The following is a 17910-nucleotide window of genomic DNA, read 5'->3' as shown; positions in this document are numbered from 1 at the left end:
AGTCCCATAGAGACTCCATTCTTAGAGGATGGAGAGACTAGAGAGCAATTGTACCAAACAAAATCTCACACACTCTAGGACCCAGATCAGAAGCAGTAATCTTATAGGATGCTGGGTCATACCCACCTGTTGGTCTTGGATTGCCTCCTGGAGAGACAAGATGCAACTGGAGACAGTTCACCCTGGGGACATAGATACTTATTGCAGCAATTTTTTTTGTGAGCTGGTTCTACCATGAAGATGCTGGTGCTGGTAATTGCCATTTTGTAATTACCCTTCTAGTTTATTAGTGCAGGGAGCCAGCCCTGCCTGCCAGCCTGTCAGCAACAGTATTGGGACACCTACAGCCAAACAACTAGTCACCAGGCAGGGATGAAGACCCACTGATGAGGAGGAAGGCTGCCTTAAGATCCCTTGAGCCTACGGTCAACCAGGAACACAACTCAGTCCACCAGAGGGCCTGAAACTTTGGCCTGCAACAAACCAGTTCACCAGCACTAGACCTGGGAATGCAGGGCCTTGCAGCCACAGATGCTGAAATCTGACTATGTTCACTACTGGACCACCATTAGCTCTGAGATCAGCTTCACTCACCAGTTGATAGAAACTGTCCCCAGGTCCCAGTGAGTTCAATTCTGCTCACCAGGGACCTTAAACACCAACACTAGGATCCCCATGGTCCCATGACCTGGTTCTGCCACCAATGATCTGGTACTAGCCTTGAGAAATTCTAGGCCTCAGTCCTACCCTCCAGTGGGCCAATACAAGCTCTGGGATGACCAGGCCCTGCAGCCAGAGGCCTCAGGATATGGTTCTGTCTACCAGTATGCCAGCACTAGCCCCAGGACATGGTTTCACCCACCAATGGGTGGACAACTGCCCAGAGATAACTTGGACCCTAGCCAGGTGACCCATGATGTAGATCCATTCACCAAAAGGCCAGCATTTATTTGGGATGCCCTAGACCCAGGAAATGACCTAGCTCAACAAAAACAGATCTGGGAATACCAACCCTCAACCACCCAATGCAGAACCTGGCTCCCCTCACCAGAGGGCCAGGACTAGCCCTGGGAAAACATGGGGTTCTGTAGCCAGCTACCTTGTGATCTGGCCCTACCAATCTGTGGCAGGTAGCCTCTTCACAAGGAAGGGCCTAGCAACCAACTTGACTGGGAGTGAGAGACAACCTCCAGACCACACACAATAGTCAGCCTGCCACTACAGAAGGACCCACACAACTCACATGGGGGATAACCCTATCTCTGACGACCAAAAAGGAGTGCAATGCTGAGGTGCATAGGACATTTCCCCCAAAAGGCCACTTATACAATGTAACCAATATACCAAATGCACAGAAATGAAAAGAGAATTAGACAAAATGAATATGTTCCAAATGAAGGAATAAGATAAAACTACAGAAGAACTAGTGAAGTGGAGATAGACAACCTACCTGATAAAGAGTTCAAAGTTATGTTCATAAAGATGCTCAAAGAACTCATGAGAAGATGATATAAACAGAGCAAAACATTTAAAGTTTTAAATAAAGAACTAGAAACTATAAAGAACAATAAAAGAGATAGAAAATGACATAAGCAAAATGAAACATACAATAAAAGGAATCAATATTAGAATATATGACAATGATACAGAAGACCAGATCAGTGACTTGAAAAACAAAGTAGTGGAAATCACTGAGGAGGAACAGAAAAAAGAAAAAAAATACATAAAAAATGAGGAGAGAAACATAAGTTCAAGATGGCAGATTTGAAGGACGTGGGCTTAACCCTTTCTACAGAAACACCAAAATCACAACTAACTGCTGAACAGTCATTGACAGATAAATGCTGGAACCTGCCAAAAAAATTACCCTAATAGTCAAAGACAAAGAAGAAGCCACAATGAGATGGTAGGAGGGGTGAAACTGATAAGATCAAATTCCATACCTGCTGGGAGTGTGACCCACAGACTAGAGAGCAATTGTACCACAGAGGCCCTCCCACAGGAATGAAAGCCTTGAGCCCATGTCAGGCATCCCAGTTGGGGTTCTGACAATGGGAGGAGGAGCCCACAAAGAATCTGGCTTTAAAGCCAATGGTGTTTGATCACAGGAAATCCATGGACTGGAGGAAACAGAGACTCCACACTTGGAGGGTGCAACAAGGTCCAGTATGCACCAGATCTAAGGGGAAAAAGGCAGTGAATCCATAAGAAACTGAGACAGACCTACTTGCTAGTACTGGAGACTCTTCTGTAGAGACAGGGTGGCTGTGGCTCACTGTAGAGACAAAGACAATGGTGGTAGCAGCTCTGGGGAGTACTCATTAACATGAGCCCTCCCAGATGCTGCTATTAACCACATCCAACATTCTGTTGGCTCCAGAGCTGGGATGTCTTTTGCCAAACAACCAACAAAGGGGGAAGACAGCTGCATCCACCAGCATAAGCTGCTTAAAGGTTTTCTGAGCATGGCCCTGCCCACCAGAGGGACAAGATCCTGGTCCACCTACCAGTGGAGCCCTTCCATCATGAAGCATGCACAAGCCTCTTAGACATCCTCATCCACCAGAGGGCAGATAGCAAAAGCAAGAAGAATTACAATCTTGCAGCCTGCAGAACAGAAACTGCAATCACAGAAAGTTAGACAAAATGAGATGGCAGAGCAATATGTTCTAGATGAAGTAACTAGATAAACCCCAGAAGAACAATGAAGTGAAGTGGAAATAGACAACCTGCCAAAAAAAAAAAAAAAAAGAATTTAGAAAAATGTTAGTAAAGATGATCCAAGACCTTGGAAAAAGAATGTAGGCAAGGATTGAGAAGATGCAAAAACTATTTAAGAAAGATCTAGAAGAAGTAAAGAACAAACAAACAGAAGAATAATGCAATAACTGAAATAGAAAATATACTAGAAGGAATCAATAGCAGAATAACTGAGGCAGAAGGTGGAAATCACTGCCATGGAACAGAATAAAGAAAAAAGAATGAAAAAAATGAGGTCAGTTAAAGAGATCTCTGGGACAACATTAAACACACTAGCATCTACATTATAAAGGTTTCAGAAGGAGAAGAGAAAAAGAGAAGGAACCTAAGAAAATATTTGAAGAGTTAATATTAATAGCAGAAAACTTCCCTAACATGGGAAAGGAAATAGTCACCCAAGTCCAGGGAGGGCAGACAATCCGAGGAAGGATAAACCCAACAAGGAACATACTGAGACACATAGTTATCAAATTATCAAATTGACAAAAATTAAAGAAAAAATATTAAAATCAACAATGTAAAAACGGACAGATAACATAATTGGGAACTCTCATAAGGTTAACAGCTGATTTCTCAGCAAAAACTCTGCAGGCCATCAGGGAGCGGCATGATATATTAAAGTGATGAAAGGAAGAACCTACAACCAAGAATACTCAGCAAGGCTCTCATTCAGAATCAATGGAAAAATCAAAAGGTTTGTTGTTCAGTCACTCAGTTGTGTCCAACTCTTGCAACCCAATGGACTGAAGCACACCAGGCTTCCTTGTCCTTCACCATCTCCTGGAGCTTGCTCAAACTCATGTCCATTGAGTTGGTGGTGCCATTCAACCATTTGTCCTCTCATTCCCTTCTCCTCCTGCCTTCAGTCTTTCACAGCATGAGGGTATTTTCCTGTGAGTCAACTTTTCGCATCAGGTGGCCAAAGTATTGGAGCTTCAGCCTCAGCATCATTCCCTCCAATCAATATTCAGGATTGATTTCCTTTAGGATTGACTGGTTTGATCTCCTTGCAGTCTAAGGGACTCTCAAGAGTCTTGAGACTCAAGAGACTCAAAAGGTTTACAGACAAGCTAAAGCTAAGAGAATTCAGCATCACCAGTCTAGCTTTGCAACCAATGCTAAAGGAACTTCTATGGGTGGAAAAAGGAAAGGACATGTTAAAAACAAGAAAATTACAAATAGAAAAACTCACCAATTAAGAAAAAACATACAATAAATGTAGCAAATCATCTGCACACAAATATGATATCAAAACCAGCAATTGTGAAGAGAGCACAAATGCAGGATATTGGAAATGCATTTGAAATCAAAAGACCAGCAACTTAAAACAATCTTCCATATATAGTCTGCTATATCAAAATCTCATGGTAATTGCAAACCAAAAAACTACAATAGATACATACACAATAAAAGAGGGAAATTGACAGTAACACAGTAAGAGTAGGGCATGTTAACACCCAACAGATATATATATATATATATAGACTTATCATCCAGATAGTAAACCAATAGGATACACTGGCCCTAAATGACACATTGCACCAAATGAATGTAATAGATAACATATAGAACATTCCATCCAAAAGCAGCAGAATATGCATTCATTTCAAGTGTACATGGAATATTCTCCAGGATTGATCACATGCTAGGCCAGTAAACAAGCCTTGGAAATTTAAGAAAATTAAAATCATATCAAGCATCCTTTTCAACTATAACTATGAGACTAGAAATCAACTGCAAGGAAAAAATTCTGCAAAAACAATAAACACATGGAGGCTAAACAATATGCAACTATAAAACCAAGGAAATAAAAAATACTTGGAGACAAATATAAGCAAAAACATGATCCAAAATCTAAAATTCATAGTGATAAAAGTTTGTTTCAGCAAACAAGAAAAACTCAATTAAACAATCTAATCTTATACTTCAAGGAACTAGAAAAAGAACAAACAAAATCTAATGTTAGTAGAAAAAATTATAAAGATCAGAGCAGAAATAAAAAATGTAGAGACCAAAAAATAGACAAGATCAATGAAACTAAGATATAGTTCTTTGAAAAGATAAATAAAATTGATAAGCCTTTAGCCAGACTCATCAAGAATAAAACAGAATGGACTCAAATAAAAAAATCAGAAATGAAAAAGGAGAAGTTCCAACAGACACTATAGAAAGGTAAAGACTCATAAGAGACTACTATGAAGAACTATATCTCAGTAAAATGGATGGCTTAGAATGGAAAAACTCTTGGAAATTTACAATTTCCCAAGAATGCATCAGAAAGAAATAGAAAATATGAGCAGATCACTTACCAGTAATGAAATTTAATCAAAAGTAAAAGGGAAAAATCACAACAATCAAAAGTACAGAACCAGAAGCCTTCCCAAGTAAATTTTACCAAACATTTAGAGTTAACACATATCTTTCTTTTTTCCCTTTTTTTAATTAGAGAGTGATTGCTTTAAAATTTTGTGTTAGTTTCTGCTCTACAACAATGCAAATTAACTGCAGAGAAAGGAATGCTGCCAAACTCACCCTGATACAAAAACCTGACAAAGATATCACACACAAAAAGGGTAGTTACAGGTCAACATCACTAATGAACATAGATACAAAAATCAACAACAAAATATTAGCAAGCTGAATCCAATAATACATTCAAGAGATCATGCACCATGATAAAGTGGGATTTGTTCCAGGATGCAAAGGTTGTTCAGTATCCATAAATCAATCAATGTGGTACAGCAATGTAATAAATTGAAGGATATAGATCATATGAACGTCTCAACAGATGCAGAAAAAACTTTTGATAAATTAAACATCCATTTATGGAAAAAACTCAGTAAGATGGGTAGAGAGGGATCATATCTCAACACAATTAAGGTGATATATGATAAGCCCACAGCTAACAGCATACTCAATGGTGAAAATGGAAAACTTTTCTACTAAGAGCAGGAACAATACAAGGATGTTCACTCTCTCTCCTTTTATCCAACATAGTTTTGGAAGTCCTATACACAGCAATTAGAAAAGAAAAAAATAAATAAAAAGTATCCAAACTAGGAAGGAAGAAGTAAAAATGTCACTGTATACAAATGACGTGATAATATACATAGAACAAAAACTGTAAATATGCCACAAAAAAACTACTAGAGCTATCAACAAATTCAGTAAGTGGCAGGATACAAAATTAATATATAAAAATATTTATTGAAAGCTTTGATTTGTCTGTTAAGGACTTTGACCTTTCTGTTAGTACTTGTTGGCCACTTTGGCCTGACTCTGAAATCAGGCTGTCCCTACTGCAAATGTGCTAGCCTTTGCTCTAATTCCTTTTGGAACTGGACTGTTCCTATTAGAATTGTGTTGTTTAGGACTTTCCCCCCTTTACTCCAGAGAAAAATATCTCTAGGAAATGGGATCCCAATTATATAAATGCTCTGAGTATGCCCCTACTTCAGGGATTCTGGCCAGCTTAATGTTTCAAAACTGCAATTCCTCCTCACATGCCTTTTAAACTAAATGGACCAACTTAATTTAGAATACCAGTGGCCATTATGGGGAATTTTTGAACTCCCCAAACATGCTTTTCTTAAAACAGAATTGAATAGCCATGACTCTAAAATTTTCAAAACTGAATAACACACCTATTATAATTGGTATTTTGCAAGTTCCAAATGTGATCACACAAGTCTAAAATTGCCTCACTGGAAAATACAACTTTTAAAATAACTGAAACAAACTATTGAAAAAAAGACAAAATGGCTCCTGAGGCCTTTCCCCATCTCCATCTTCCATCCCTGGATGTGCAGCAGCCATGTTAATGTTAAGCTGTGCCTCTAGTGCTATCTTCCTCCTTTCCTTATGGACTGCCTCTAAGCCTCAGATTCTCCTTTCTAATTCTCGCATTGAACTTCCTATTTTTGTTAAATCTCTCCCTGCTCCTTCCTCTGAATCTTTTAGAACCTGCTTCTTTAAAGTTAAGTCTTCTGAGCATCCAAACAAATTCCCAAGTTCATTTTGTTCCCTGGGCTAAGGACAAGTTGTGAGCCATAGTTGAAGAATTTTATAAATTAACTAAGGACCAGCCACCCAGGTTTGCTGATGAATTGAACATAGTTATTCAAACTTATTAACCTGGGTTTTCAGATCTGTATCAGTTAGTCCACATGCTTGTTGGTGAGGGTCAAGTGAAACACAGGATAAAGTTACCCAGTGGGAAAATCTTGAAAGAGATTTAGAAAAACAAGTGCTAACTTTTGGCAAGAGGCTAAAACACTTGCTGGAGAACTCCAGTGAGAAATATAGTAGCTTTCCCTAAGCCTATTGATTGAAACAAAATTCAGGGTTGCATACAAAATCTAATGAGCCTATTAATGACTATTATAAGTTGTGTGTTTGTTAGTTGCTCATTTATGTCTGACTCTTTGCGACCTCATGGACTGTATCCCGCCAGGCTCCACTGCCCATGAAATTCTCCAGGCAAGAATACTGGAGTGGAGAAGATTCCCTTCTCCAGGGGATCTTCCAAATCCAGGGATCAAACCTGGGTCTCCCGTATTGCAGGCAGATTCTTTATCATCTGTGTCACCAAGGTTTACTTAAAACTATTTTCAAAGGGAATTCTGGGTTTCCTTCAGATGTTAAATATAACTGGGTAGCCTTTAACTCTGTGTTTATGAATGAGCTGAAACAGGATATTTCTCTTTTCGTTAAAAGGACCCAGATGGAATGGTAAACTATGTCCACCCTGGATTTAGTTAATTTGGCAAATCAGCTTGCTTGCACCCTACATTAGTCACCAAAGAGAAAAATGCTAATATTCTTAATTTTCAACTCTGAAAACTGGAGGTCCCTAAACAAAACAACCTCTTAGTTTCAGCTATTATTGCAAAGAGCCAAGACACTGGCAAAAACAAACAAACAAAACTACACAAACTTAAGCACTTTAGGTGCCTTCAACCCTCTAATCAGACTTTCCAATTCCCTCCCATTTCTCAAAAACTGGGGCTCCAAGGATCTATAGGGACTCCTCCCAATTCTTCCTCTTAATCAGCTCAGATAAATAACTCCATGTTGGTAATGAATATCTTACTGTCCTTACTGACACTGGAATCACACTGTCAGTGTTCAACTCCACTGTTATAAAGCAACTCCTGTCTCAGGATCCTAAAATAGTTCAAATAATGGAGATTTCTAGTGAACTATAAAATGTTCCTGTCTCTGAACCTATTCCATCTTGATTAGGTCCGAGAGATACCCACTCTTTTCTTCTTATTTCCTCTACCCCTATCCACTTATTAGGTTAAAACTTCTTGGAAAAGTATCATGCTGGAATTTCTTTCTTCCAGAAGGGGGAAATAATTTTAGAATTTGACAGCAGCAATGAAAATAGCTAACCAGATTAAATAAATGATGCTTCAACATCTTTCCTTATCTCTGACGGTACTTGAGCTGATTCTGGAGACACTGACAATTCATCCCTATTGAGCCAACTCCCACCTTTCTTATGGGAAAAATCTCCAACTGATATTGCCAAAATTCACAGTGCACCTCCCATCAATACTCAAACAGATCCCTCAAATCCTCTCCCCAGAATTAACCAATGCCCTAAAAGTAAAGAAGCCCTTCAAGGTATGAACCCCATAAAAGAAGATTGCAAGGCTCAGGGTCTCATTATCCCTTACACTAGTATCTGTAATATTCCCATTTTACCTTTGAGAAAAACCCAAGGAGGTGTGTCCAGGATCTCTGAGCAATAAACAGTATTGTTTTCTCTCGACACCCTGTTGTTCGTATCCCCATACATTACTAACATCCATTCCTATAGAAAGCTAATTTTTCACCATAACTGATCTATGCAGTACATTCTTCAGTATTCCAGTTGATAAGGGTAACCAATAAATGTTTGCTTTCACCTGGAGAGGGAGACAACACATCAAGACAGTAGTGCTGCAGTGTTTCCCAGAAAACCCCTCTTTTTTTTTTGGTGGGGGGGCTGTGCCACACAGCTTGTGAGATCTCAGTGCTCTGACCAGGGATAGAACCTCTGCAGTAAAAGTGCAGTTCTAACCATTGGATCATCATGGAATTTCCAGAAAGCCCCTCTTAACTTTCACAAATCTTTTTTTTTTTTAAATTGGAGGATAATTTCTTTACAATGTTGTGCTGGATTTCTGCTGTACAATAATGAGAATCAGCAATAAGTATACATATACCCCTTCCCACTTGAGCCTCCCTCCCACCTGCCCCCATCCCACCTCTCTAGGTCATCACAGAGCACCAAGATGAGCTTCCTGTGCTTTATAGAAGCTTCCCACTAGCTTTCTATTTTACACATGGTAGTGTATATATGTCAATGCTAATCTCATTGGATGAATGCTAATTCATCCAACCCTCTCCTATTCCCGCTGTGTCCACAACTCTGTTCTCTACATCTCCATCTATATTCCTGCCTGGAAAATAGGTTCAGCAGTGCCATTTTCTAGATTCCATATATAAGTGATATTTGTTTTTCTCTTTCTGATTTACTTCACTGTATAACAGAATCTAGGTTCATCCATCTCACTTCAACTGACTCAAATTTGTTCCTTTTTATGGCCGAGTAATATTCTATTGTATATATGTACCACACTTTTTATCCATTCATCTGTTGAACAATCCCACTACTGGGCATATACCCTGAGAAAGTGAGTGAGTGAAGTTGCTTAGTTTTGTCCGACTCTTTGCGACCCCATGGACTGTAGCCTACCAGGATTCTCCATTCATGGGATTTTCCAGGCAAGAGTACTGGAGTGGGCTGCCATTTCCTTCTCCAGGGGATCTTCCCAACCCAGGGATCGAATCCAGGTCTCTTGCATTGTCAGCAGATGCTTTACCATCTGAGCCACAAGAGAAAACCATAATTCAAAAAGACACATTTACCCCAATGTTCACAGCAACAGTATTTACAATATCTATGGAATTTTCACAAATCTTGAAAGCTGATTTGAACAATTTGAAGTTTTCTACTGGTTCAAAGTTGTTACAATATACACATAATTTGTTTCTATGCTCTCCTGATCAAACCTCTTCACACAAAGACAACATCCATCTGTTAAAACTTTTGGCCTTAAAGGACTATAAAGTCTCCAAAGAAAAATTGCTGTTTGCTCAAACTCACGTTGGGTATTTAGGGCACTTGATCTCTGAACAAGGGACTACATTTGGATCTATGTAGGCTTCATGGAATTCTGAGCTTCTCTAAACCTAAAACTAAGGGTCAATTTATGGTGGCTCAGACGTTAAAGAATCTGCTTATGATGTTGTAGGCCCGACTTCAGTCCCTGGGTCTGGAAGTTCCCCTGGGGAAGGAAATGGCAACCGACTCCAGTATTCTTGCCTGGAGAATTCCATGGACATAAGAGTCTGGTGGGCTACGTTCCATGGGGTTGCAAGGAGTTGGACATGACTGAGCAACTACACATTTTATGAGGTTTTACTGGGCTAGCTGGCTACTGACATAATTGGATTCCAAATTTGTTTCTTATCTCCCAGCCCATATTTGCTTTATGAATAACAGCGAGCTTGACCACATTACTTGGGGCAATGAAGATGACATAGCTTTTGGAACCTTAAAGAAAAGCTTTATGACACTACCTGCACTTGGACACCCTGTCAGCTTCCCCTTTACTTCTTTGCAAGAAAGAATGCAATGCCATTGGCATATTCATCCAAAAACAGAGACTGTCATTGGCTCCTACTGTATCATAGAAAACAGCTGGACCCTGTGGCATGGGATAACCCCCTTGCCTCACAGCCATTCCAGCCATTGCCCTTCTAGTTAAATCTGCTGAAAAAATAATCATGGTACTCCATGCATAGACACCCTCCTGAATTCTCATCACATTCAATACTTTTCAGTCACCTCACTTCTTATGAAATTAACTGCAAAAGGATTCGCAAAATCCTGCAAGTGAACTCTTCACACAACTCTTTCACATTGTCATAACTCTAAACCTGCTATTTGTCTCTGATTCTTCACTGACAAAACCCTTTAGGACTGCTTATCACTGACAGATAACCTTTTGACTCCTTGTAATGATTTACAGGAGACTCCTCTATTCAATGTACATTTTTCATGGTTTTCTGATGGTTCCAATTTAAAAGATGAAAAAAGTCAACATCATGTTGAGTATGCTATTACAACTCCTCTTGAAGTTGTTGAGGCAGCACCTTTGCCTTTGGTGGCTTCTTTAGCCCATTAGGCTGAATTTTACACTCTCCTTGGGCTTGTAATCAAGTCAAGGGCAAAACTGCAAATATTTATACTGCTAGCTGATATGCCTTTGGGGTGGTGTGGAAACACTGGGATTTTCTTATCTCTAATGCATAAACAATTAAAAATGTCTCTTACATGCAAAACCTATTGGATGCCATACTTTTGCCAGCTGCCTTGGCTATTATTACCATCCCTGGGCACTCTAAACTTGACTCCCTAGAGGCTTAAAGAAACCATCTAAGTGATATTTCCACCAAAACACTACTATCAAAGGAACTAATGGCCTAATCTCTGTCATGGTCCAAAGGCATGCTCCCCGGGATGACAGTCTAGAAAAAAAATGACTAGAATTTCCCAACCACTGGCCTTCAAAAAGGGGAAAAAAATGGGCATCTAGTAACTGTTGGCTCAATAAAGACAGAACTCTGGTTTCAGCCAAATAACAAATCAGCCCTAGCAGAAATTCTAAGATTCCCACTCCTTACCATTGTATGTGCATTAAATCATAGGTCCACTGACAAAATAACAGCATTCCTGAGCCGATACTGTTGGGGAAATATTAATAATGCCACAAAAATTACCTGCTTTGCTTGACCCACCTGTTCAAAACATGCAATCCAGGAAAATATGTTCACACTGTTCCTGGACATTTTGAGTTGCCTAATGGGCCATTTGAGATTTGGTAAATGGACTTAACACAGCCACCCTCATCTCATGTATATCAATGTTTTAGCTATGGGCTATATGTTTTCTCACTGACTGAAGCTTTCCCTTGTAGATAGGCCACTGCTTCTTCTGTGGATAAAATTTTGTTAGTCAAGATTATCCCTACCTGGGGAACCCCTCTCACTTTTTACAGTGACCATAAAGTCCATCTTACTGGTCAGATGCTTCAACAAATCTGTGTTACTTGGCCAGTTTTACACTTTCATGGTGCTTACCATGTTCAGTTCTCAGGGTTAGTCAAATGCACTGATGGTGCTATTAAAACAAACTTATGGTTACAAAAGGAGAAAGGGAGGGATAAATTAGTGGGAATCTGGGACGAAAATATACACACTACTATATATAAAATAATCAACACGGACCTACTGTATAGCACAGGGAACTATACTCAATATCTTGTAATGACCTATAATGGAAGAGAATGGTGAAAATAATATATATGTATATTATATTTAAAACTGAATCACTTTGATTTGCATCTGAGACTAACACAACATTGAAAATCAACTACATTTCAACACTTTTTTTTTTTTTTTTAAGATTCATTCAGCAAAATTGGTAGAGGTTCTCCAAGCATAAAGAATTGACATTGATCTTTCTAAATCTCAGATCTATCCAACTTGGAACTCATAAACTCATCCTTTGAAATAGTCACAGGACACTCAAAGCACCTGGTCCCCATCTCTTTTGATCTTGATAAAAGGAGACATACTTCAATATTATAAAGGCTTAATTGCTCTTATTAAAAATAACCATGCCCTGGTACAGCAATCTTTTTACAATGTTATTCTTAAGAATCATACCTTGCAACCTGGAGATGTCATCTATTGGAAAAAAGCACCTTCTAAAGAACCTTTCCAATCCCACTGGAAGTCCCCTGTCAGGTACTGCTAACAAACCCCTGTGCTGCCAAAATCCAGGGAATTCACATGCCACAACTAAAGAAAGCATCAAACTTGCACATCATCTGGTAACCTGAAGGTAAGCATTTCCCAGAATTGAAGCAGATGACACCTGATGAGACAGCTATCCCAAGATGCCTGGACTAAGCCTATTAGAAGATTTAGAATTCATGTAAGTCTCCTTCTTTCATCTGGACTACTAACCGATTCTGGATTGTTATCCAAATTCATGATCTCAAAATTTGCAACCTAGAGGCTGTATTATTGACAAAACATTTGGTTACAAACAGTCATTTTGAGATAACAATATTGTCTAAAGTTGCCAAAAGTTCATCAGCGATTGCTTCATATTTATTCCTGGACTGTGTCTTCCCAAAGTGCTTGTTTAATTCAGTGTTGAATGTGCTCTTGCTGTATTGAATATTCTAAAATACAGACTTTAGATAGAAAACATCTGCAAATCTCCCTCCTACCCCTCCTTGTTAATTGAACGTGACCTCAATAGGTTTCCAATCTGTGTACTTTTCTTCTAATATGGGACATGACATCCAGGAAAGGTCCTTCCTGATATCAAGGGACAAAATGTCACTGAATCCAGCAACACAAACAAATAAAAAATCTCTGACTCCTGGTTAGTGATGCTTTCAGAGAAATTTCTCTTTTTAAAATAATTTTTGGAGTATAGTTGATTTACAGTGTTGGGTTAGTTTCAAGTGTATAGAAAGGTGATTTAGTTATACATATATTAATTTTCAGATTCTTTACCCATATAGGTTACTACAGATTGCTGAGTAGAGTTCTCTGTGTTATATAGTGGGTCTTTGTTACTTACCTATTTTATATGTATTAGTGTGTGTATGTTAAATCCCAAGCTCCTAATTTATCCCTCCTACCCATGTTTCCCCTTTGGCAGCCATAAATTTGTTTTTGAAATCTGTGAGTCTGTTTCTCTTTTATACATAAGTTAATTTGTATCATATTAAAATTAGATTCCACATATGAGTGATAATATGATATTTGTCTTTCTCTGACTTACATTTAATTCTTTTTATGGCTAAGTAATATCCCACTGTATATATGCACCACATCTGCTTTATCCATTACTCTGTCGATGAACATTTAGGCTGCTTTTGTTTCAGCTATTGCAAATAGTTATGCAGTGAATATTGGGGTACATGTTTCTTTTCAAATTATCGCTTTTTCCAGATTATATGCACAGGAGTGGGATTGCTGGATCATATGGTAGGTCTATCTTTAGTATTTTAAAGAACTTCACACTGTTCTCCATAGTGGCTGTACCAATTTACATACCCACCAATAGTGTAGGAGGGTTCCCTTTTCTCCACACAATCTCCAGCATTTACTGTTTGTAGACATTTTGATGATGATCATTCTGACCAGTGTGAGGTGATACCTCATTGTAATTTTAATTTTAATTTCCATGATAATTAGTAATGTTAAGCACCTTTTGAAATTTCTTAATCAAAAGGAGAAAATGAAAATTAGTAAGCAGAAATCTCATTTAAAATAGAGTTGGGAGGCCAGAAAGGAGAGCTCTTATGCCCTACTGTTCAATGTGAATTGCAGGCCCAACGGGAAGAGATATATGTTTGCAACTTAAGTAGGAAAAAGGTTATTACTTTGTTAACTAGAAGGAAGAAGGAATAATTTCACTTTGCCTGACATCAGCCTAGCTAATGAGAGACTGTCACAACTCAGGCAATGAAAAGTCACTACATTTTGAACTTCCAGTTTTCTCCAATGGACATTTTGTTTAAATCAGCCCCTCCTAACTGGCCTTTCTCCTCTATGAAAGAATATTACTTTCTTTTATTCTCCAGGCTTGCCTGTGGTCGACCCACCATAGCATGCCTATCTGAATTGATTGTTTTTTGCTGTTCCTAAATAAACCAACTTTTCTTGTAAAAATAACAGGCTTTTTTTATTGTTTTAGGTTAACAGACTTTAGCTAATGCCTTATAGACTAACTTGGAAAAATCCATTTCACCAAATCCAGCTCCCTGCTGGATACCAGGAATCTGATAGGCTGTATGGAGGGAACATCTGTTATCAGTGCTCGTCATTTTATTTACAATCTGGAATTAAGGGGAAGGCAAGGGGCTTCTTATTAATAGAAATTCTGTTACATTATATGAAGCATTGGAATAGTGATGATGTCACATCTGTTTGACAGGGTGAACTAAGGGTCAAAGCAGTACAACATACATGCAATGATATAATGCCCTGTTTCCAGAGTCAAGATGAGCTTTAATGTCCGTCTATACCAAAGACCAAATCATGTAACAACAACAAAATCTCTGGGCCTGAATGGTCTTGTCAACTAAGTCAGAGCTAATGCTACCTACACCTCATAAGTTTATTAATATTAAATGAGTTGAGCAAATAAAGAATGAAAGCAGCTCAAATCACTGAGTAAAAATTGGTCTTTTTAATTTGTCATGTCGAATAACTGGATAGCCATATGATAAAATTTGATCCATATCTCACACTATATACCAGAATAAATTCAAAATGGATCATTGATTTTAAATATAAGGATGAAAACTTGCAAGTATTGAAACAAAATATGAATGAATTCCTCACTTTTTAAATTTATTTTTTATTGAAGGATAACTGCTTTACAGAACTCTGTTGTTTTCTATCAAACCTCAACATGAATCAGCCATAGGTATAAATATATCCCCTTCCTTTTGAACCTCCCTCCCATCTCCCTCCCCATCCCACTTCTCTAGGTTGATAAAGAGCCCCTGTTTGACTTTCCTGAGCCATATAGCAAATTCTCATTGGCTATCTATTTTACATATGGTAATGTAAGTTTCCATGTTACTTTTTCCATACATCTCACCCACTCTTTCCCTCTTTAATCTAGGAATAGAGTGCTATTCCTTAACTACAGTTCAAAGTCCAGAAGCAATAATGGAAAGAGAGAAAAATTCAATTTACCTACATAAAATTTTAAAGTGTTTTTCAGGACAAAAGATTCATAACCAAAATTTTAAAAAGTGAAAAACTAGGAAAAATATTACATAATTACTTTTATATTTTAATTAATTTAAATATATTTCATTAACATAACTATATTACATAACAAAAAGCTTACATAACACACTGAATATTAATATCCTTAATATGTGTGCTTAGTTTCTCAGTCTTGCCCAACTCTTGTGACCCCATGGACTGTAGCAAGCCAATATTTCCTGTCTATCACCAAATCCCAGAGCTTGCTCAAATTTATGTCCAATGAGTCGGTGATGCCATCCAACCATCTAATCCTCTGTTGTACATTTCTGCTCTTGCCTTCAATCTTTCCCAGCATCAGGGTCTTTTTCAGAGAGTCAGTTCTTCAATCAGGTGGCCAAAGTACTGGAGCTTCAGTTTCAGCATCATTCCTTCCAATGAAGATTCAGGACTGATTTCCTTTAGGATTGACTGGTTTGATCTACTTGCAGTCCAAGGGATTCTCAAGCATCTTCTCTAACACCACAGTTCAAAAGCATCAATTCCTTGGCGCTCAGCTTTCTTTATGGTCCAAGTCTCACATCCATACATGACTACTGGAAAAACCATAGCTTTGACTAGATGGACCTTTGTTGGCAAAGTAATGTCTCTACTTTTTAATATGCTGTCTAGATTGGTCATAGCTTTTCTTCAAAGGAGCAAGCATCTTTTAATTTCATGGCTGCAGTCACCATCTGCAGTGATTTTGGAACCCAAGATAATAAAGTCTCTCACAGTTTCCATTTTTTCCTCATCTATTTGCCATGCAGTGATGGAACCAGATGCCATGATCTTAGTTTTCTGAATGTTGAGCTTTAATCCAACTTTTCCACTCTCCTCTTTCACTTTCATCAAGAGGCTCTTCAGTTCCTCTTCACTTTCTCCCATAAAGGTGGTGTCATCTGCATATCTGAGGTTATTGATATTTCTCCCAGCAATCTTGATTCCAGCTTGCGATTCATTGAGCCTGGCATTTGGCACGATGTAATGTGCATAGAAGTTAAATACACAGGGTGACAATATACAGCCTTGAGGTACTCCTTTCCCAATTTGGAACTAGTTTGTTGGTCCATGTCTGGTTCTGACTGTTGCTTCTTGACCTGCATACAGAATTCGCAGGAAGCAGGTTAGGTGGTATAGTATTCCCATCTCTTGAAGAATTTTCCACAGTTTGTCATGATCAACAAAGTCAAAGCTTTAGTGTAGTCAATAAAGCAGAAGTAGATGTTTTTCTGGAACTCTTGTGCTTATTCAATGATCCAATCGATGTTGGCAATGTGATCTCTGGTTCCTCTGCCTTTTCTAAATCCAGCTTGAACATCTGGAAGTTCTCGGTTTACATACTGTTGAGGCCTCACTTGGGGAATTTTGAGCATTACTTTACTAGCATGTGAGATTAATGCAACCGTGTGGTAGTTTGAACATTCCTTGGCATTGTCTTTCTTTGGGATTGGAATTAAAAACAACATTTTTTCCAGTCCTGTGGCCACTGCTGAGTTTTCAAGTTTGCTGGCATAGTGACTGCAACACTTTAACAACATCTTCTTTTAGGATTTGAAGTAGCACCACTGGAATTCCATCACCTTCACTAGCTTTGTTCATAATAATGCTTCCCAAGGCTCACTTGACTTCACACTACAGGATATCTGGCTCTAGATGAGTGATCACACAATTGTGGTTATCTGGGTCATTAAGATCTTTTTTTGGATAGTTCTTCTGTGTATTATTACCACCTCTTCTTAATATCTTCTGCTTCTGTCAGGTCCATACCGTTTCTGTCATTTATTGTGGCCATCTTTGCATGAATGGTCCCTTTGTATCTGTGATATTCTTAAAGAGACCTCTAGTCTTGCCCATTCTATTTTTTTCCTATATTTCTTTGCACTGATCACTGAGAAACATATTCTTGTCTCTCCTTGCTATTGTTTGGAACTCTGCATTCAGATGGGTATATCTTTCCTTTACTCCTCTGCCTTTAGCTTCTCTTCTTTTCTCAGCTATTTGTAAGGCCTCCTCAGACAACCATTTTGCCTTTTTGAGTTTATTTTTCTTGGGGATGATATTGATCACTGCCTCCTGTACAATGTCATGAACTTCCATCCACAGTTATTCAGGCAATCTGTCTATCAAATCTACTCCCTTGAATCTATTTGTCACTTCCACTGTATAATTGTAAGGGATTTGATTTAGGTCATACCTGAATGTATTCAAGCTGGATTAAAAAAAAAAAAGGCAGAGGAACCAGAG

At 38.5% G+C, this 17910-nt stretch overlaps 1 protein-coding gene across 1 annotated transcript in view; it reads right to left on the bottom strand.

The window, feature by feature from the left end:
• The window catches only part of EDA2R (ectodysplasin A2 receptor), a 76867-nt gene that overhangs the window by 38409 nt on the left and 20548 nt on the right, over nt 1-17910 (bottom strand). The window contains exon 3 of the mRNA XM_043459751.1: nt 14635-14741. Within this exon, the coding sequence (XP_043315686.1) occupies nt 14635-14741 (107 nt within the window). The remainder of the gene's footprint in view (nt 1-14634; nt 14742-17910) is intronic.

Source organism: Cervus canadensis, chromosome X (assembly GCF_019320065.1).
Source record: "Cervus canadensis isolate Bull #8, Minnesota chromosome X, ASM1932006v1, whole genome shotgun sequence".
Lineage (NCBI taxonomy): Eukaryota > Metazoa > Chordata > Mammalia > Artiodactyla > Cervidae > Cervus > Cervus canadensis.
This window is presented reverse-complemented; position numbering and strand designations above follow the sequence as displayed.